General features: G+C 43.9%; 1 protein-coding gene across 4 annotated transcripts in view; it reads right to left on the bottom strand.

Annotated features, from left to right (window-relative positions):
• LOC126291783 (retinol-binding protein pinta-like) overlaps positions 1 to 23,812 on the bottom strand; it is a 252,495-nt gene that overhangs the window by 66,220 nt on the left and 162,463 nt on the right. For all 4 annotated transcript variants that reach the window (XM_049985475.1, XM_049985476.1, XM_049985477.1 and 1 more), the window contains one exon: positions 14,094 to 14,234. In XM_049985475.1, coding sequence (XP_049841432.1) covers positions 14,094 to 14,223 — 130 coding nt within the window. In that variant the 5' untranslated portion in view covers positions 14,224 to 14,234. The remainder of the gene's footprint in view (positions 1 to 14,093; positions 14,235 to 23,812) is intronic.

Here is a 23,812-nt window from a genome sequence, read left to right on the forward strand (position 1 = left end):
TATTATTGCTACGCATGGTGGATATGTGGAAAATATCGTACTATAGAGTTTACCAGACCGCAGCGCCATCTGTTGCTGACAATTGTAACTACTGTAATTTCGAAATTTGTCTGCCTGAAAATGTACTGTTGTCCCAAGCATATTGCAACAAACGGTGTATTTCTATCGCTGCTCTTTTAGTTTGTATTGCTGTTTCAAATATACCGGTCATTTTTGAAACACCCTGTATGTAAGCCGGAGATCCCAGGTTCGAGTCCCGGTCGGGGCACGCATTTTCAAATGTTCTCGTTGACTTATATCAATGCCTGTAAGCAGCTAGAGGTATTCATTTCATTATAACATCATAATGAACATGACATATTAAGCTAAAAGTATAGCAAATACGAATTTTTTCCCGAATAATCTCTGTAGAACCGTTCCGGAGAGGTTGCAGCCTGTGCTCCTCGATTCTGTTATCGCTGAGCGGCAAACGCAAACGCTTGTCGGCCTCTCCATCCCAACAAACGAATGAACTTGTCCAGCCTTTGGAAGAAAAGCAGTCACCGCAGATCGGTCACCGTATCCTGGCCGCACTTTTCTGTCTACCGGGAAATGCCGGCTATTCAGCACTGAAATACACGTGTCGGTTCTAACCGGTCTGTGTTTTTCCATGCCTGGTCAGCACTGTGGCGCAGTGGACGAGTGCATGGAGGTGGAGTCGCAGCCTTCCATCGCGCGGCGGCCGGTGTAATTGCCCCTGTCATCCAGAGGGCAGCCGCGTTTGCTGTGTTTTCCGACCCAGCGGCCTTGGTGACTCTTTGAGTTTCGCGCAAGGAGCTCGCGTGCTGACAGCGGCATTCCGACTCTGCGGCTGCCAGCTGCCGCTCACCGCCATGTCGTCCAGACACGCCCACGTCAACCCAAAACGTTAAAAGAGACTTTAGCGCATTAAATTTTGTGTCGTCAGTTATAGTCATTCGAAGTCTTACTAATTACACAATGGAGAAAAGAGCAGCAGTTGACCGCCAAATCTGTCGTTTTTATTACAGCAGATCAGTGGTCATAAGGCCGTTGCAGCATCCCTGAATATGGAAGTAAATAGGAATACAAGAAAAGGGAGGAAGGTTTATCTGTTTAGCAAGAGTAATAGGAGGCAGATTTCAGACTACCTAACAGGTCAAAACGAAAATTTCTGCTCCGACACTGACAATGTTGAGCGTTTATGGAAAAAGTTCAAGGCAGTCGTAAAATGCGTTTTAGACAGGTACGTGCCGTTTAAAACTGTGAGGGGCTGGAAAAACCCATGGTGGTTCAAGAAAAAAGTTAGGAAACTACTGCGAAAGCAAAGAGAGCTTCACTGCAAGTTTAAAGGCAGCCAAAACCTCTCAGACAAACAGAAGCTAAATGATGTCAAAGTTAGCGTAAGGACGGCTATGCGTGAAGCGTTCAGTGAATTCGAAAGCAAAATTCTATGTCCCGACTTGTCAGAAAATCCTAGGAAGTTCTGGTCTTACGTTAAATCACTAAGTGGCTCGAAACAGCATATCCAGACACTCCGAGACCATGATGGCTTTGCAACAGAGGATGATACGAGTAAAGCTTAAATACTAAACACCTTCTTTCAGAGCTGTTTCACAGAGGTAGACCGCACTGCAGTTCCTTCTCTAAATCCTCGCACAAACAAAAAAATGGCTGATATCGAAATAACTGTCCAAGGAATAGAAACGCAACTGGAATTACTCAACAGAAGAAAGTCCACGGGACCGGACGGGATACCAATTCGATTCTACACAGAGTACGCGGAAGAACTTGTTCCCCTTCTAACAGCCGTGTACCGCAAGCCTCTAGAGGAACGGAAGGTTACAAAAAATTGGAAAAGAGCACAGGTAGTCCTAGTCTTCAAGAAGGGTCGTCGAGCAGATGCGCAAAACTATAGACCTTTATCTCTGACGTCCATCTGTTGTAGAATTTTAGAACATATTTTTTGCTCGCGTATCATGTCATTTCTAGAAACCCAGGATCTACTCTGTAGGAATCAACATGGATTCCGGAAACAGCGACCGTGTGAGACCCAACTCGCTTTATTTGTTCATAAGACCCGGAAAATATTAGATACAGGCTCCCAGGTAGATGATATTTTCCTTGACTTCCGGAAGGCGTTCGACAGAGTTCAGCACTGTCGCCTGATAAACAAAGTAACAGACTACGGAATATCAGACCAGCTGTGTGGTTGGATTGAAGAGTTTTTAGCAAACAGAACACAGAATGTTGTTCTCAATGGAGAGACGTCTAATGACGTTAATGTAACCTCTGGCGTGCCACAGGGGAGTGTTATGGGACTATGGCTTTTCATAATATATATAAATGACGTAATAGATAGTGTCGGAAGTTCCATGCGGCTTTTCGCAAATGATGCTGTAGTATACAGAGAAGTTGCAGCATTAGAAAATTGTAGCGAAATTCAGGAAGATCTGCAGCCGATAGGCACTTGGTGCAGGGAGTGGCAACTGACCCTTGACATAGACAAATGTAATGTATTGCGAATACATAGAAAGAAGGATCCTTTATTATATGATAGCGAAACAAACACTGGTAGCAGTTACTTCTGTAAAATATATAAAATATCTGGGAGTATGCGTGCGGAACGATTTGAAGTGGAATGATCATATAAAATTAATTGTTGGTAAGGCGGGTGTCAGGTTGAGATTCATTGAGAGAGTCCTTAGAAAATGTAGTGCATCAACAAAAGGAGGTGGATAACAAAACACTCGTTCGACCTATACTTGAGTATTGCTCATCAGTGTGGGATCCGTACCAGGTCTGGTTGACGGAGGAGATAGAGTAGATCGAAAGAAGAGTGACGCGTTTCGTCACAGGGTTATTTGGTAAGCGGGATAGCGTTACAGAGATGTTTAACAAACTCAAGTGGCAGACTCTGCAAGAGGCGCTCTGCATCGCGGTTTAGCTTGCTCGCCAGGTTTCGAGAGGGTGCGTTTCTGGATGAGGTATCGAATATATTGTTCCCCCCCCCCCCTCTCACGAATCTAAAATTAGAGAGATGCGAGCGCGCACGGAGGCTTTCCGGCAGTCGTTCTTCCCGCGAACCATACGCGACTGGAACAGGAAAGGGAGGTACTGATAGTGGCACGTCAAGTGCCCTCCGCCCCCCACCGTTGGGTGGCTTGCGGAGTATAAATGTAGATGCAGATTTAGATCCAGATTTACGTCCAACTATGTAGTAGCCCTTGTGTAGTTACTGTTATATCGCACTGTCAATTAATTCATGAAATAAAATTTTTGAAAACATTATCAGTGATGATTTATTAATATTATAATTAAAAACGCAGTCTTGATCACAAAAATCGTATAATCGGAGTGACCGGCTTCAATCCTTATGGATTATCTTCAGACTCCAGAACGGCAGGTATACTTCCATGGAGCAAGCTGCTACGACCCACGACGCTGAACTGACTGCTCTATGCAAGTCCACCTGCCATTCTGGAGTCTGAAGATAATCCGTAAGGATTGAAACCGGTCACTCCGATTAAAAGAAGCTTGCTATCAAGACTGTGTTTCAATTATTATAATTTATTTAGCTCCTTTGAAGTGAGTAATGAAGAAATTTCTAGTCTGTTCCAAGAAATATCTACGATTTGGAGAAGACATTTTCATCATGTACCAAGCGTTTGTTATGTACAGGCTCCTATGAGTCGTTTTTACAGTCATCGATGTATGGTAGAAAGCCCAAACAACGTGTGTACTTGGTAGAGTATGTGAGGGACTTGCAACTTCGACAGCATTGTGTCACACATTTATGCAAGTAACTGAGAACATCTAATTGTTGCTGACTTACAGAATCAATATTATGTTTTAAGGAATATAGTTCCACAATTGAAATTATCCGACGAGCACGCAGAATTGCCGCAACACGACATGTGATGGACTCGACTAATGTCTGAAGTAGTGCTGGAGGGAAATGACACCATGAATCCTACAGGAATGTCCATAAATCCGTAAGAGTACGACGGGGTGGAGATCTCTTCTGAAGAAAATGTTGCAAGTCCGTCGGAATGCACAGTGGACATGAATGGATGCAGCTGATCAGACAGGATGCTTACATATGTCTCACCTGTCAGAGTCGTACCTAGACGCATCAGGAGTCCATATTACTCCAACTGCACACGAGCCACACCATTACAGAGCCTCGACCAGCTTGTGCAGTCCCCGTTCTGACTTGCAGAGTCCATCTATTCATGATGTTGTCTCAATACCCGTACACGTCCATGTGATCGATACAATTTCAAACGAGACTCGTCCGACCAGGCTACATGTTACCAGTCATCAACAGTTCAGTGTCGGTGATGACGAGTCCAGACGATGCTTAAAGCTTTGTGTCGTGCAGTCATCAAGGGTACACGAGAGGGCCTTCCGCTTCGAAAGCCGATATCCATGATGTTTCGTTGAATGGTTCGCACGCTGACACTTTTTGATGACCCAACATTGAAATCTGCAGCAATTTGCGGAAGGGTTGCACTTCTATGCTGTTGAACGTTTCTCTTCATTAGTCGTTGGTCCCGTTCTTCTTGTATCTTTTTCCAGGCGCAACGATGTCAGAGATTTGATGTTTTACCGGATATTCACGGTACACTCGCGAAATGGTCGTACGGGAACTTGGTCGCAACCTCGGAGATGCTGTGTCCCATCGTTCGTGCGCCGAGTGTAACACCACGTTCAAACTCATTTAAATCTTGATAATCTGCCATTATAGCAGCTGTAACCGATCTACCAACTGGGCCAGACACTTGTTTTCTTATATAGGCGTTGCCGAACGCCGAGCCGTATTCTGCCTACTAACATATCTCTTTATTTGAATACACATGCTTATACCAGTTTCTTCAGCGCTTGAGTGTATAATGCTGTACACAGTATCACTATTAATATTATTGTTATTATAGTAACCAGACACAAAGCATTAACACCTGGAAGTCTTTCAGTTTCTGCCAGTGCACATGGAAAGAGTCCAACAATCAAGTGATTTACTATCAGTAAGTATAGAGCACAGATATGAACTTGGTTGATTTGAAGTGGAGTTGTAGATGAAAGAGTTTGATGTTAGCAAGAGGAGTGGTGCAAAGGAAGCATGTTTTGTAACAAACGTCTACCCCCTCTGTGGATAGTTATCTTTGTTATCCGAAAAGGAGTTGTAGCAGCAGTCGCATGCATCGGGAATTGCTTCGTCATTCATTGTAAAATCACACACACACACACACACACACACACACACACACACACACGGAAAAGAAATGTGGCAAGATTTAGTGATGTGAAAGTGTATTTTTGACTATAAGAACAGCTAAAATAAAACACGGGACTGAGTGGATTTGGAACATGATTTATGATCTGCAGAGACTAACAAAGACTCAAATATAAAAGATTTTGTTAGACACAAGCAGTACCAAACGTTTTATTGATTCATTAATCGGTGGCTTAATAAAACACAAAAGCTAACTGTAATTCATCTTCCGTCATTTTAGAAATGAAAGTGCTCAAAGAAAATTCTTTTTCATTCTAAAGCTTAGTTAGGCGCTAAAGGGGTGATGAAGTGGAGGGGGAAGGAGGTTCAAATTGTTCAAATGGCTTTGAGCACTATGGGACTTAAGTTCTGTACCATATTACATTGTTAACCGCTTTTTCCACGTGGACAAATCCTACGAACGTGTCTTGATTTTGCTTTAGTCTTGCTTCTATTATTAACCGCAACGTCAGAATTGCCTATCTCGCGACTTTACTTTGCCTAAAGAGAAACTAAATGTCATCTAGTGCATGCTCAATTTTCTTTTCCACTCTTCTGTATATTATTCTTGTAAGCAATTTGGATGCATGAGCTTTTAATCTGATTGTGCGATAATTCTCGCACTTGTAAGCTCTTGCCGTCTTCGGAATTGTGTGGATGATGCTTTTCCGAAAGTCAGATGGTATGTCGCCGGACTCACACATTCTACACACCAACGTGAATAGTCGCTTTGTTGCCACTTCCCCCAATGATTATAGAGATTCTGATGGAATGTTATCCATCCCTTCTGCCTTATTCGATCGTAAGCACTCCAAAGCTCTTGTAAACTCAAATTCTAATACTGGATCCTCTATCTCTTCTAAATCGACTCCTCTTTCTTCTTCTATCACATCAGACAAATCTTCCCTCTCATAGATGCTTTCAATGTATTCTTTCCACCTATCCACTCTCTCCTCTGAATTTAACAGTCGAATTCCCGTTGCACTCTTAATATTATCCCACTTGCCTTCAATGTCACCGAACGTTGTTTTGACTTTCGTGTATGCTGTGTCCTTCCAACAATCATTTTTTTTTCGATGTCTTCACATTTTACGTGCAGCAATTTCGTCTTCGCTTCCCTCCACTTCCTATTTATTTCATTTCTCAGCGACTTGTATTTTTGTATTCCTGAGTTTCCCGAAACATTTTTATACTTCCTCCTTTCATCGATCAATTGCACTATTTCTTCTGTTACCCATGGTTTCTTCGCAGTTACCTTCTTTGTACCTATGTTTTCCTTCCCAACTACTATGATTACCCTTTTTAGAGATATCCATTCCTCTTCAACTGTCTACTGAGCTGTTCCTTATTTCTGTATCTATAGCCTTAGAGAACTTCAACCGTATCCAACTTCTTTGCGTACTGATCCTTCCTGACTAATGTCTTAAACTTCACCCTACTCTTCATCACTATCATATTATGATCTGAGTCTCTATTTGCCCTTGGGTACAGCTCACAATCCAGTATCTGATTTCGGAATCATTCTGTCTGACCATGATGTAATATAACTGAAATCTTACCGTATCACTCGGCCTTTTCCAGGTATACCTCCATCTCTTGTGATTCTTGAAGAGTGTTCGCTATTACTAGCTGAAACTTGTTACAGAACTCAACTACTCTTTCTCCTCTCTCATTTCTTGTCCCAAGCCCATATTCTTCCACAGGTGACTGGTAAACTGTGGCTTGCTCAGAAGAGTCCAAATTTCAGTTGGTAACAGCTGATGGTGCGGTTCGAGTGTGGTGCAGACCCCACGAAGCCACGGACTCAGGTCGTCAACAGGGCACTGTGCAAGCTGGTGGTGGCTTCATAATTGTGTGGGCTGAGTTCACATGTGGCTGGGTCCTCTGGTCCAGCCGAAGCTCGTGCAGACCGTTTGCAGCCATTCATGGAGTTCATTCTCCCAAAAAACGATGGAATTTTTATTGATGGCAATGCGATATGTCACTGGGCCACAACTGTTTGTTATTGGTTTGGAAAAAAACATTTGAACAGTCTGAGTGAACGATTTGGCTAGCCGGACCGGCCGACATAAATCCCATCGAACATCTGTGGGACATAACTGAGGGATCAGTTGCTGCACCAAATCCTGCACTGGCAACATTTTCGCAATAATGGACTGCTATAGAGACAGCATGGCACAACATTTCTGTGTAGGACCTCCAACGACTTGCTGAGTCTATATCCCGTCGAGGTGCTGCACGACACTGGGCAAAAGGATGTACGACACGATATTAAAAGGTATCCCATGACTTTTGTCTCGTCAGTGTGTAGCGCAGGCATCACTCTAACATTTGCTAGAAGTTAACTGGTGTACCTGTTATGCTTTGTCACAAGTAAGTTTTATTATTATTATTATTAGTACTATCATTCATTTTTATTTATGTTAGGAATTAAAAACGCAGGAGTCAATTTTGCACATGTAATCTTCTTTATTTGGATTGATGACTAGTTTCGCCTAACAGGTTAGCCATCTTCAGATCTAAACAGATTTTTTTTCCTTGTAGGCAACATACAGCACCTTACAGAATTGCACATCAAATTGTAGCACAATTCAAGAGTATATGAACGAATTAATTACAGAACACAGACCATAAAACATGCTTGATTAGTGTCGGTACCATTACGGTATCACACATCGTTAGATTCTGCAGCCTGTGGTCTAGTGGCTAGCGTTGCTGCCTCTGGATCACGAGATCACGGGATCAGGGGTTCGATTCCCGGCTGGGTTGGGAATTTTCTCTGCCCGGGTACGTAGCTCGTGGTCGTACGGTAGCGTTTTCGCTTCCCACGCCCGGGTTCCCGGGTTCGATTCCCGGCGGGGTCAGGGATTTTCTCTGCCTCGTGATGACTGGGTGTTGTGTGATGTCCTTAGGTTAGTTAGGTTTAAGTAGTTCTAAGTTCTAAGAGACTGATGACCATAGCTGTTAAGTCCCATAGTGCTCAAGGCCAATTGAACAATTTTTTTCTCTGCTCGGGGAATGAGTGTTTGTGTTACCCTCTTCATTTCGTCATCATCATCATTCTTGACAGTGGCTAAATTGGACTGAGTTGAGAAACTGGACAGTTTGAAGAATGGGACTTCGTATGGGCGCCCAACAAAACCAAATATAATAATCAACATCGTTAAAGTCTTTCTTAAAATGACAACATCCATATCTGACATAACGAAGAACAGATTTTCATCTTTTGTGACTAGTGTAATTGAACGATGTGCATTAACCTGTTTTCGACACATTTCTTGAGACTAATGCCTGCCAGTCCCCATTCCGCCACAGTACCGGTCACACATGTGTATTCTACATATATACAGAATATTGTATTTGTTGTACATTGTAATGGCCATCTGCTTCCATACTATCCACATGTGCCACGTGACAGCCACAAATATTACGTGATTATGTCTGCTATGAAATGATATAAATACTGATTTGTCGGTTGCTAAGTTGTAATGGCATAACGAATTTGGTAAGACGATACCTTTTACATTTCTTCACTTTAGTGGCTAGTTCCTTATTGTTTTATTTTCACTGCTCTTTCTATATACTAATGTATATTTTCAGTTTTACGATCATAGTTCAATTAAACTAGCCACGAACGATACGTCACATATGGCTGTTGTCATGTTGAGGAAGATTTCAACGATATGTGAAGGCATAATGGCACCGACACTAATCAAGAATTTCATGGTATGTATTCTGCAATTAATTTGTGTACATTTACAATACTATGTGCAGTTATGTAAGTTGATGTATGTTGTTAACATGGACAAATTCTGTTTTAGATCTGAAGATGGCTAGACTGTTAGCCAAAACTAGTCATCATGCTTCTGTTAAGGATTCGATGCAGTTTTACGTATTGACGTGACCGTTCAGCTGAAAACGATCGCTGGCAGGTGTGGCTTACGGTTCTACGCGTTTCAGTCCGGAACCATGCTGGTGCTACGGTCGCAGGTTCGAATCCTGCCTCGGGCATGAGTGTGTCTAATGTCCTTAAGAAATGGTTCAAATGGCTTTAAGCACTATATGACTTAACATATCAGGCCATCCGTCCCCTAGACTTAGAGTTATTTAAACCTAACTAACCTAAGGACATCACACACATCCATGCCCGAGGCAGGATTCGAACCTGCGACCGTAACAGCAGAGCGGTTACGGACTGAAGCGCCGAGAACCGCCCCGCCACAGTGGCCGGCTGATGTCCTTAGGTTAGTTAGGTTTACGTAGTTCTAAGTCTAGGGGACTGATGACCTCAGATGTTAAGTCCCATATTGCTCGGAGCCATTTCAACCATTTGAAAACGATCCGCGACAGAAAATAATAAGTTTTTAAATGACGGATACTCAGTCACATCATTAACAATTGCAACCTATGTCTGGAATCCTTAGGCTTCAATTCTTGAACCACTTGAATTTTGTAAGGGCACAGTTTAAGGCCTCTGTGCAGAAATCTTTGCAGTGATTATCTACGCACATTTAAACAACTTGCACGTATCCGAATGTAGAGGTTAGGATCGTGACTAACAGACCGGTTGACACCGATCACGGATTCGGCCACTCTTGATGACCTTGATCGCCGACATTCCGGTTTGGCCAGTGTTGAACCGGTCTCCTCAAACGCTTTTATCCACTTCCGGATAAGGGGAACACTTATCACTCACATTACGCAATCCACGATCACTGCGAAATTTATTCAATGTTACAGTCGCGAATCACAGTTTTTGTAAAATTCTCGCACACGGAACGCTGGATCAGCTCCGGAGAATTTCTCCGTATCAACTGAACTCCTAAATGTATGAAAGAACAGATGCTATCTTCATATAGTTAAGGCTAACCGCCCATTGACCTTCTTCTGTGCGGATGCACACGTATTACCTGGACTCTCATGGGAGTCTGCCGCGAGTAATGACTGAAATGGGCAGGGTCACTACGAATGTAGTGTGTGGACATTACGTTTCGAATGTGGACCTCATGGGGAGCGTGCAAGGGATAAGTCCCTGCGGTCGCACTATCCTCTGTGCCCTCGGCGGCTCAGATGGATAGAACGTGTGCCATGTAAGCAGGAGATCCCGTGTTCGAGTCCAGGTCGAGTTACACATTTCCACCTGTCCCCGTTGATGCACATCAACGCCTGTCGACAGCTTAGGGTCTTCATTTAATTATCATTTCATTGAATTCCTAAAGGCCGAGCAAGCGATGAATGTACCCCTCACTGTCATCTGATTAGTTGCACATGTCCAGTAACCTCCTCAAATATAAACGTTTTTGAGACACTCTGCAATCGCCCTATCACAATTCCCTGGAGCTCTCGTGACGATACCCTTGTCTCTGACGAACACTCGCCATCGAGGACAACATACAGACAGCCAATTCTGTACGCTAAGACCTTTATCAACAATCTTCTGAGGGGCACCGTGTCAAACGCTTTCTGAAAACCTAGGAATATGGAATCTGCCTGTCGCTCTTCACCCATGGTCCGAGGGATATCATGTGAGAAAATGGCAAGCCGAATTTAGCACGAAGAACGCTTTCGATATCCGAGGATGTTCTGCCACGATAAAATTTACTGGCAACACGTGCTTCTACTGTTATCTAAACCGAAGACTGCCGCAACCTACTGTAGTGACGTGTAACTACGGGGTGTTCCACAATTCTAGAGTTTGTTAGGGGGAATTAGTAGATCGAGTTTTACATAGAAACCCATGTCTGGAAACGTCATCCAACGACGCTATAGTGCGTCAAAGACATAGGTGTCGGCACCTGTAAATGTGTGTACATACAGGGTGAATCATTGATGACGTTGCAGACTTTCTGGGATGATGTAGAAGTATAAATGTATCAATCTGAGGTTAGGTTCCCTCTACCGGAAACGAACGAGCCGAAAGTTATAAGCGGACACCGATCTGATCCCACTTACAGTGCAATACGTGTACCGGTACTGTTGTTGCTAACACCGTAGGGTAGGCAACTTTCAAAGGTGGTAGTATGGACCAAAACAAGGAAAAATTGTCAAGTAGATATGGGCTCTAAAACGTAAACCTAGGAGCTATTAGCACTCGTTGATCTTCCCTAGTCTCACATATATCTCCTTTACTGAACAAATGTTCATAGCTCCTTAGGTATGCATTTTACAGCCCATGTTTACTAGACATTGTTTCCTTGTCTTTTTTCCCATACTACCATATCTGGAAGTTGCTTAGCCTACAACCTTAGCAACAGCAGTAGCTGTACATATGTTCCACTGTCACAGGCATCAGAACGGTTTTCGCTTATAACTTTTGACTCCTTCGTTTCCGAATTAGCGACTCTTACCTCAAATAGATGCATTTATCCTTCTCTATCGTCCTCGAAACTTTGTAATATAAACACGGAATCACCACGTATATACATACATTTACAGGTGCCGTCGCCTATGACTCTGACGCTCTTTAGGGGTTTATAATATCACTTGAAAATACAGCTCTTCGGTTGCACAGGTAAAAAATTTTCAACTTTACCTAGGTTTCAACTGCTCTAACGCAGCCTTCATCAGAAGTAAAAAAATTTTACATTACCTATAACGGAGTTTTGGAATAATATAAAAATTATTAAATTAAACATATGTAATAAAATTACATCATAGCTAACTGCTACGGTACAGTAGACAAAGAAAGGATGCTTACATAGAGTAAATAGTTAGTAAATGGTTTAGAGCAACAGTGCTCACGTTAAAGATAAATATATATTTGTACATTATAAAATTTTCCTAGGAATGCGCAACTTGACTAAGACGCGCCGCTAAGGGTCCCGTCTGCGTGCGGCACTGTAAGCAGCATCTGACTGACAGGCGCGCGCGCCGTCGATGTTAGTAAGTCGGCACCTTGTATCGCGCCATCTAGTGTGGAATGCTTGTAATTTACAGTGGCAACAGCTGTCAGAAGCATTGGAACAGGAGTGCACGTAATGTGCTGATTACATTATGTCAGATAGTATGTAACAGATCGAGAGTTGAACAAAATATTATACTGTAAAACAGGGAGAGAGAGAACAATATTTAAGGCTACAGTACGGGAAGCATAATAGCAATATTCCGCGTTAAGTGATTTTAAACAAGGGCTTTACACCATCAAAGAAATTTTTATCACGTAATTGTAATTGCTCATTGACGATTAAATGGTCGTTACGGGAAATTTTTTTGAAAATTTCCAACTGTTCAAGAATATCAAGTCTGAAGCCTTTCTTTTCCGTATGTAAGATAGTAATATCATAAACATCTTTAGGTTTGTGTCCTGTGATAAGAAGGTGGTAAGCGAATGACGGATTATGTACGTTCGTACCTTTTTTCCCCCTAATAGATGCTCTTTATATTTTTAGGGAGATAAACCGTTAATTCTTAATTGTACGATCTTAAATGACAGGCAGTATAATAGTGCATAGCATTCGTTTTACATTACTAATGTAATATGTTTCATTGTGTCAGTTATTACGTTCGTTGGTGAAGTTTCCGGACATGGGTTCCTATGCAGAACTTGATCTACTAAGTCCGCTCTACCACCTCTAGGAGGGCGTAACATTAGTTGTGGAACACCCTGTATGTCTCTCACTGGAATGGAAAGTGGGACAGCCACGTTGAATTATAACCGTGCATCCATGGTGATATTCCTGTTGAGAGTAGCTGTATCATATTTGTTCAGGTGAAAAGATATATGCCTTAACCTTACTTTACAGATCGCCGTAACCTACACGCATTCTCTCTCATGTGAATGCACTACCACATCTCAGCATGGAGTATTCCCATTCAAAGACTTATAAGACAACTTACATCTCTTTGACCAAAGAGAGATCGAGCACAGCTATCGTGTTTAGTATGTAGTCCACAGCTTATTACCACGTACTACTATGCAAGTACACGTGAGAAAGGAGAGTATTTGGTTAAAATGGTTCAAATGGATTCAGCACTATGGGACTTAACTGCTGTGGTCATCAGTCCCCTGGAACTTAGAACTGCTTAAACCTAACTAACCTAAGGACATCACACACATCCATGCCCGAGGCAGGATTCGAACCTGCGACCGTAGCGGCCGCGCGGTTCCAGACTGTAGCGCCTAGAACCGCTCGGCCACACAGGCCGGCGGAGAGTCTTTGGCTGCAGGCAGGTATACCACAGATGAGCTGTACACAGACTGTAGCTTCTTACTACACTCCACTATCTATGCAGTCACCGATGTGTCTACAGTTTTCCCATTCAGTGTCAGGTGAGAGCAGTTTACTCACATCTCATTTCACTAAGCAGAGGTATGCTGCAGCTACATAGTAAAATTCACATATCGTGGCTTCTTTGAAGATCCCTCACACTCTGCGAACCTGCCAGTAATGCATTTGGTATTGGAAAGTTTCCTATTCAGCATCTATTGAGAATAGCGTTATCACATTTCTTTGGCTGAAGTGAGGTATGCAGATGATATTCTGTTCACTTCACGGATTGTGGTTTATTACTAGGCACCTCTACCCACAGTCTGTTACTGATTCAGGGCCATGTGTCAATGGAGACTGACCCATACTATGACAGTTTACTATAGCTACATTACATCTCCTTGGCTGCAGGGAGATACACTACTACTGTGCTATTAACTTCATACACTGTGTCTCGCCGCCCGTCAAAGTCCATTTATGAGAGTCTCGCACTGTTGTGCGACAGTAACACCTCAGCATGTTGGGGTGGATGGCAAAACCGTGCTACACAGGTTGAAGTACTCATGTCTAAGACTGCGAGTTTAAACATGAGTGTTGGAGTCGAGTTGGCTTACCATCGATGTCGGGCAGGTGGGGCTGCTTCGATAGCCACGCCTTGAGGTGGTCCAGGTCAGCTTGGTTGAGCTCCGGGTTCCTCTTCATCTCCTCCTCCATCGTGACGCACGTCTCCCGGATCGTCCACATGTTTGCTCGACCTGCGAACAGCACAAGGCCAAACAGGCTTACTGTGCAGCACTGCAGAAAGGAGTAACAACACGCTCAATGGTATAGCAAATGTTCCACAGAAACAAAGGCGACATCGGGTGTGTCCCAAGCAAGAATAGAAAGACCTCTAATGTTTACAATATGTTGTTGTTGTGGTCATCAGCCCAGAGACTGGTTTGATGCAGCTCTCCATGCTACTCTATCCTGTGCAAGCTTCTTCATCTCCCAGTACCTACTGCAACCTACATCCTCCTGAATCTGCTTAGTGTATTCATCTCTTGGTTTCTCTCTACGATTTTTACCCTCCACGCTGCCCTCCAATACTAAATTGGTGATTCCTTGATGCCTCAGAACATATCCTACCAACCGATCCCTTCTTCTAGTCAAGTTGTGCCACAAACTTCTCTTCTCCCCAATCCTATCCAATACTTCCTCATTAGTTATGTGATCTACCCATCTAATCTTCAGCATTCTTCTGTAGCACCACATTTCAAAAGCTTCTATTCTCTTCTTGTCCAAACTATTTATCGTCCATGTTTCACTTCCATACATGGATGCACTCCACACAGATACTTTCAGAAACGACATCCTGACACTTAAATCTATACTCTATGTTAACAAATTCTTCTTCTTCAGAAACGCTTTCCTTGCCATTCCAGTCTACGTTTTATATCCTGATGTGTTCAGAGAATACGTGGTGTTGTTTGAGTGATTACAATACCTAGTAACATTTAGGAAGAACTAGGCAGTAAAAGTCCACTTATCAGCACAGCATTGCACTCCCTGTAGCTTGACGCATACTTTGATTTAGCCGGAAAGGATACCATAAAGACATTGCATCCTCTCCTGAGACAATGTGGACCAATGCTAATGTAAGTGGTCCTCGACATCCCGGATACTGGAACTGGGAGGAAGTTGACATCCAAGCTAGCACCACATTTGTTCTACTGTAGAGAGATCTGGGGATCTTACGGGCACATTAATACCACATCAATGCCGACAGTTCATAGAGACTTGTGCCTAGTGTGGACGAGCAGTGTCCTGTTGAAAACCGGCATCTCTACACTATTGCATGAGACGTAGGACGGGTATCGGAGTTCCATCATCAGTACCAACTGTGACCCAATAGCTCTCCACTCAGTGATGCCAGGTATTCCTACACCGATCCATGTGACAAAGGAGAGTCTTTGGCTGGAGACAGGTATACCACATATACATCATAGTGACTCTCCAGACCACTGGGAAAATGGGACCCTCCCACCAGTCGCCGCCCTACACACCATCCCGGCAGTCACGTCACCACTCTAAACACAGCCATTTGTGTCGTGGTGTTAACGACAGCCTATGCACGAGACAATAATTCCCTAATTCGGCTGCTGATAATCTCTGAGCAATGATGTGGGGTGACTCAGAACGTTGCAGGCAGTCCACCAGCTGTTCCCAGATGGCAAGCGCAGACGCAAAGGGTCTGCGACGAGCTTGGTGCACAATATGGTGAATTTATATTTGGTACTCTGTTGGAAATTTGGAAATTTGTGGAACGTTTGTGGGACCACACTGCTGACGTCATCGGTCCTTAAGCTTACACACTACTTAATATAACTTGCTTACGCGAAGGACAACACACATGCCCATGCCCGAGGGAGGACTCCAACCTCCGTCGAGGGGAGCCGCGCGAACTGTGACAAGGCGCCCTAGACCACGCGGCTACTGCGCACTGTTCATGTACATCCTACATCCATATTCCGCAAGTCACCTGACGGTGTGTGGCGGAGGGTACCTTGAGTACCTCTATCGGTTCTCCTTTCTACTCCAGTCTCGTATTGTTCGTGGAATGGAGGATTGTCGGTGTGCTTCCGTGTGTACTCTAATCTCTCTGATTTTATCCTCATGGTCTCTTCGCGAGATATACCTAGGAGGGAGCAATATACTGCTTGACTCTTCGGTGAAGGTATGTTCTCGAAACTTTAACAAAAGCCCGTACCGGGCTACTGAGCGTCTCTCGTGCAGGGTCTTCCACTGGAGTTTATCTATCATCTCCGTAACACTTTCGCGATTACTAAATGATACTGTAACGAAGTGCGGTGCTCTCCGTTGGATCTTCTCTATCTCTTCTATCAACCCTATCTGGTACGGATCCCACACTGTTGAGCAGTATTCAAGCAGTGGCCGAACAAGCGTACTGTAACCTACTTCCTTTGTTTTCGGATTGCATTTCCTTAGGATTCCTCCAATGAATCTCAGTCTGGCATCTGCTTCACCGACGAACAACTTTATATGATCATTCCATTTTAAATCACTCCTAATGCGTACTCCCAGATAATTTATGGAATTAACTGCTTGCAGTTGCAGATCTGCTATTTTGTAGCTAAATGATAAGGGATCTATCTTTCTATGTATTCGCAGCACATTACACTTGTCTACATTGAGATTCAATTGCCATTCCGTGCACCATGCGTTAATTCGCTGCAGATCCTCCTGCATTTCAGTACAATTTTCCATTGTTGCAACCTCTCGATACACCACAGCATCATCTGCAAAAAGCCTGAGTGAACTTCCGATGTCATCCACAAGGTCATTTATGCATATTGTGAATAGCAACGGTCCTATGACACTCCCCTGCGACACACCTGAAATCACTCTTACTTCGTAAGACTTCTCTCCATTGAGAATGACATGATGCGTTCTGTTATCTAGGAACTCTTCAATCCAATCACACTATTGGTCTGATAGTCCATATGCTCTTAATTTGTTCATTAAACGACTGTGGGGAACTGTATCGAACGCCTTGCGGAAGTCAAGAAACACGGCATCTACCTGTGAACCCGTGTCTATGCCCCTCAGAGTCTCGTGGACGAATAGCGTGAGCTAGTTTCACACGACCGTCTTTTTCGAAACCCATGCTGATTCCTACAGAGTAGATTTCTGGTCTCCATAAAAGTCATTATACTCGAACATAATTCATGAAGCGAGTGACAACAGGGTTTACCATTCTTGTAGAATTCTGGCAAGCATTCGGCCTCCCTTCGACAGCTGCAAAATATGTCCTGCTACCATATCCAGTATCTCACCAGACTATAGTTGAAGCACTTGGAGACGTATGGCACTAGAGGATGCCTGTCTCCTGAGGGGCTTTTTTCCAGATCGCCTAAATACTTCTCAACGTCGATCTGACTGCCACAGGTAAAAGAGAGACTCATCGACAAACTGCACAGAATGCCACCCAGTCTCTTGAACAGTTTCTCCGGTAAACGATACGTGGCCCAACTTTCACTAACCTGTTCTCGGCGGGTGGCAGTGAAACTCTGCCTGCTACCTTAGCCCAGTATTCGGCTGTCATAACATTCCGCAGAGCCAGTCGAACGACGCCGCAACCTTCCTTTTATGTAGCGTGTTCCTCCTGCAGGGATTTTCACCTCCACTTGCCACTTTGTCGCGAGTCCGCCTCGCTATCACTTGTTCTGCAGCCAGCCAGCTGGCTGTGTGGTCCGGCGCCGTTATGCTTCTCCCAGGCACGCAAGCCCGGGCCAACACTGCATCGTAGTTCCTGCCAACACAGGCACTGCAATCTCGTATATACTGTCCAATACCAGGCCAGCGACTTCCAATTACAATGTCTCCCCTGAACAGGGATTACTTGAGTGCAGGTTGTAGACACGCGGACGATAACATGTGGAAGTCTGATCTCTGTTGATCTGTCATGGACACGGGACAGCAGCCAGTCAACACTGCTGACAAATCACCAAACAGTTATTGTATTTAGGCGACCGGCTTCGGTATTTCATTGATAGCTTCAGGCTTCTATGCACGCCATGTGTAAGCAAACAGATATACTCGCATAACAGGACCCATCAATACCTGTATTCCGTGAATTCGTTTTTGGAGTGTTTACTTCGAAGACTTCACTACAACACTTTGTTGTCAAGTCTGTAAGTAGGTGTTTAGGTTTTTACGTTGGTAATGCCACGTAGTGCTCTGCATGAAAATCACAGACTGCACTGTGTGCAATCTGTGGCTGGTTGGACTCATTGTTGGAATATTCGCTTGTGTAATTTTGGGCAGTTGGATGTGAACAGCACGTAGCGATGGGCAATTTCTTTTTCTGACGGCCAGACGTCCAGATCGTCCCCTCAAAACACTGGCATCTCTCTCCCCACATCCACCACTGCTGGCGGCTCACCTCCAACTGCCCATCGCTACGTGCTGTTCACATCCAACTGCCCAAAACTACACAAGCGAATATTCCAACAATGAGTCCAACCAGCCACAGATTGCACACAGCGCAGTCTGTGATTTTCATGCAGAGCACTACGTGGCATTACCAACGTAAAAACCTAAACACCTACTTACAGACTTGACAACAAAGTGTTGTAGTGAAGTCTTCGAAGTAAACACTCCAAAAACGAATTCACGGAATACAGGTATTGATGGGTCCTGTTATGCGAGTATATATATATATATATATATATATATATATATATATATATATATATATATATATATATATATATATAATGAGTTTTGCACGCTATTAAGGTGAATAAAGTGTTTGTTCTCTATTAAAATCTTTCATTTGCTAACTATGACTATCAGTAGTTAGTGCCTTCAGTAGTTAGAATCTTATTTAGCTGGCGGTATTGTCCCTCGTGTATTGCAGTAGTTAGAGTAACGAAGATTTTTGTGAGGTAACTGATTCATGAAAGGTATAGATTATTGTTATTCAGGGCCATTATTTTGTAGCGATTATTCAGTCAGATTGCGTTGCGCTAAAAATATTGTGTGCCAGTTTAGTGACATAATAAGTAAAGAGAGAACTGTCTGAGTATGTTGTGTATTACTCAGCTTTTTCTGTATCAAATAACGTATGAGTTTCTCCAGCACTGTCATTCATAGCTTTTCAGAGGGAACGTTTCAAGTCTTCCAAGTAAACGCTCCAAAATCGAAGATGTAGGGGCACAACTGAGATGCCAAAACTGGTCTTGTAAATAAAATAACTTCTAAAAAGATATGGGTGTTTGGCGATTTTTCTGTGATAAATCAGGCGCTTATGTAGTCCTTGTGTAGACAAACAGATATACTTGCATAACTGGAGCCATCAGTACCTGGATTCCGTGAATTGGTTTTTGAAGTATGTAGTACGCAGACTTCACAACAATTAGCTGTCAAGTCTTCCACGTAAATTCTCCAAAATGCCTGAAGATGGCATTAATGAGATGCCGAAACTGGTCGTATAAATTAAGTAACATCTGAAAACATATGGCTGTCCGGTGATTTCTCTGCGGTAAATATTGAAGTTTGGGTCTTGCCACGATAGCGCTCGGATAGCCTAAGTTGTGAAGACGACCCGTAAATCCAGGTTGGAGCCCCGGTCTGGCACAAATTTTCATTGCTGTCATTCCATTATGCATCTGAAGTCTGTTCGACTGTATTCAGATTTGCAAATACATTTCATGAAGTTCAGCGACGTTCGACACACCCAACAGCCTTCATTTACTCACAGCACTCTTCATCTGCAGGAATGGCTCTTCCGTAGTGAAAATAAGCTTGTGCAAGGATGAGATTGTAATCAACATATTCTACAGATACGGAAGTGCTGGAGTGCCAGTTTGGTAACGTTCGGTCGATCTGTTCACACTTTACACTTCAAACTACTGTATGCATCATAAAATTCCTTAAACAAAATTCCTACGCTACCTCAAACAACGTTAAACACTAGTCAAAGTATGTTATGTGGGCCTGTGTGCTGTACGCAAACTTTTAAATTTCCAAGTCCTTTCAAAAATGTTCAGATGTGTGTGAAATCTAATGGGACTTAACCCTAAGATTACACACTACTTAACCTAAATTATCCAAAGACAAATACACACACCCATGCCCGAGGGAGGACTCGAACCTCCGCCGGGACCAGCCGCACAGTCCACGACTGCAGCGCCTGAGACCGCTCGGCTAATCCCGCGCGGCTTTCCAAGATTGCTACTGAACACTGCATTAACATAAAATCAGTTGTTAACAAGATAACGCCATATCATGTCAAATGTGGTGTACCAGAAAGACAGTAAATGACGGGAGGTATGGTAATGGCTGGAGAGACAACATCGTTGTTACCAGTTCATAGATGTTGCCCACTGATGGAATCGTGAACATAGTTGGTGTTAACCCCGTTAGGGTCAGTTACAGCGTAAAGATGGTGTACCGAATTACGGGAATGGGTGGCCATATAGTAAATAACATTGAAAGGATGACTGTATTATTTTATTAGACATTCTACCAATGTTGCGCGTCATAGCATTAACTTAGAGCGTTCGAGGCAACAGATTGTGCTACGTGATTGTAGGAGAATCTGACATGTGGTTTTATTTATAGTTGTCATATTGTAGAGATCAGTGATAATGAAAGCGAAGGCACTATTAAAAGAAGACTCAGGCTATTTAGTGTTCCACCAGGTTTTATTGATTTAAGCCTTCCTGTTTTGAAAACTAAAAATTATTAACAAAATTTGAAAAAGATACAGTTCTTAGCTCTGGTGAAATGAAAGGAAACAGTGATTTATATTTTGACCAGGCAGAGAGAAAAAAGGAGGAGAAAAAATTGACCAACGATTTTGTCTCACACCAAAATGAAACGAGGAAGAACTAAGGAGTGCACCCCAAAAAATTAAAGAAAAGTAACCTAGTAACACAGACATTAGTAATAATAACACTGTTAACCGCTGTCGGGCTGGGCTTGCACTTGGCTGGGTGACCATCCAGTCTGCCGAGCGCTGTTGGCAAGTGGGGTGCACTCAGGCCTTGTGAGGCAAACTGAGGAGTTATTTGATTGAGAAATAGCGGCTCCGGTCTCGGAAACTAACATACGGCCAGGAGAGCGGTGTGCTGACCAAATGACCCTCCATATCCGCATCCAGTGACGCCTATGGGCTGAGGATGACACGGCGGCAACTCGGTACCTTTGGCCTTCATAGCCCTTGCGGGAGGAGTTAATAATAACAACAATAATACAACACTAAAACATAGAAAATCTAGATTATATTCATACCTGCGTATGAGTTAAACGCGTGTGCCGTGTGCGTATAAGCTTCAGTGCAGTGCGGTTTCACAGTGACCTCACAATACACAGCCCGCCTGTGCGTCACCCCCACCACAATCCGTGTTTCCATCTGTTAGAATTTCACCGTTATCCTGCGGGCATTGTGTTTTTAATAATAAACGATTGACTTGTAGAATTACTGGCCGTCCTGGCATAGCCTATTAATACGATCGTTTGCACAGTCGCCAAGCGGTAGCTCAGAGGTTGCGCATGGTAGGCGTTTGTGTGAAGACTTCAGCGGTTGAACTACGGCTTCCCTACTATGGTGCCCCATCAAGCGAGAGGCCCCCGCTGTCTTCTGTTGACTATTCCGTCTGCGAAACTGGGGTGGCGGAGGGGCGGGGCGCTATATTGCACGCGAACACTCCAGGCGCTTCTGTTATCCGAGTGCATTGGCAGTTCGATTCGATGCCATACTAGATCAGAGGCAGTGTTGTTTCCATAGTTGGCAGCACTGTGTACTGGATACCAGAGGCGTGCAAATTCTCCTTCCAGTCTGCCTGGCCCTACTTCTGCCACAGGCATTAAAGCAGCTCAAACTGATTCGACGGAGAGACAATAGTAGTCGCGTACTGAAGCACAGTGGTTACAGCAGGCCAGCCTGGCAACCTTCACGGGACTCGGTCAGCCTGCTGCAGCTGACAACAGATTGCGCTAGTCACACCGACGTGACTATCGAACAGCCACGTATACCAGAATGAGATTTTCAGTCTGCAGCGGAGTGTGCGCTGATATGAAACTTCCTGGCAGATTACAACTGTGTGCCGGACCGAGATTCGAACTCGGGACCTTTGCCTTTCGCGGGCAAGTGCTCTACCAAGCTCGGTTGGTAGAGCACTTGCCCGCGAAAGGGTAGCTCCGTTGGTAGAGCACTTGCCCGCGAAAGGAAAAGGTCCCGAGTTCGAGTCTCGGTCCGTCACACAGTTTTAATCTGCCAGGAAGTTTCAGACAGGTATACGTTTGTGTAGGTAGTTTCACTGCAACTGAGATATCTTAACGGTGAGAGCAGCACAATAAATAAACAAAAGAGACATTAAGAACTGGGGAATACATTGATCAGGAAAAACATTATGACAACGTGCTCAATAGCCGGTATGACCTCCGCTGGCACGGATAACAATGCCGACGCGTAATGGCATGGAAGCAACGAGGCCTTAGTAGGTCGCTAAGGGAGTTGGCAACACATCTGCACGCACAAGTCACCTAATTCCCGTAAGTTCCGGGAAAGGGAGCGATGAACTCTGACGCCACATTCAATCACATACCAGATGTGACCGATCGGGTTCAGATCTGACGAGATGTGTTGGACACGCATCAGCTGGAACTCTCCATTGCGTTCCTCGGACCACTCCAATACACTCATGGCTTTGTGATATTGTGCATTATCTTGTTGAAAAATGCCACTGCCGTCATCAAACATGATGTATGTGTCCTGCAGCCAGTGTACAATACTCCTTCTGCATCACGGTGCCTTGCACGAGCTCAGCTGCACCTACGGATGCACACGTGAATGTTCCCCAGAGCATAATGAAGCCACCTACAGCTTTTCTCCGTCCCGCAGTACAGATGTCAAGGAGACGTTCCCTGGAAGGCGACCAATTCATGCACTTTCATTGGCATAATGAAGAAGCTATCGAGATTTGTCAGACCGTCCAACGCTCTGCCACTGTGCCAACGTCCAGTGCAGATGGTCACGAGTCCATTTTAGCCGTAGTTGCCGATGTCGCGGTGTTAACATTGGCACGTGCATGGATCATCGGCTGCGGAAGCCCATCGTTAAGAGTGTTCGGTGTACTGTGTGTTCAGACACACATGTACATTGCCCAGCATTAAAGTCTGATGACTGTTCCGCCCCAACTGGCCGCCTGTGCTGTTTCACCAGTACGTTCAGCCTATGACGTCCGACATCTGGCGCTGGTATCGCCTGAACGGTTTTATATCGATGGCAGGGCGGTGGTCGTGATGTTCTGGCTGATCAGTGTATACACTGGGGACGAAACAGCAGCCAAGTCCAACACGGGAAATGTTTGTGTGTGTCTATGATGCAACTTCAAATAAATCAAACACTCTTTCTGGAACCTCTAGTACATTACGACATGCATGTAAATTTAACCAGCACTTTTTTAAAAAGAAGAGAACAAAGACTTAGTGGCTGACAAGTGTGTGAAAGTGTGTGGTAACGACTTGAGGCCACTTAGCAGTACATATGGTTTCTAAGTTTAGGGCAAATGTTGAGTGAAGTAGGAAAAATATATGTCTTAGTGGATGACAAGTGTGTGAAAGTGTGTGGTAACGACTTGAGGCCATTTAGCAGTGCATATGGTTTCTAAACATAGGGCAAATGTTGAGTGAAGTAGGAAAAATATATGTCTTAGTGGATGACAAGTGTGTGAAAGTGTGTGGTAACGACTTGAGGCCATTTAGCAGTGCATATGGTTTCTAAAAATAGGGCAAATGTTGAGTGAAGTAGGAAAAATATATA

Source organism: Schistocerca gregaria, chromosome 9 (genome assembly GCF_023897955.1).
Source record: "Schistocerca gregaria isolate iqSchGreg1 chromosome 9, iqSchGreg1.2, whole genome shotgun sequence".
Classification (NCBI taxonomy): Eukaryota; Metazoa; Arthropoda; class Insecta; order Orthoptera; family Acrididae; genus Schistocerca; species Schistocerca gregaria.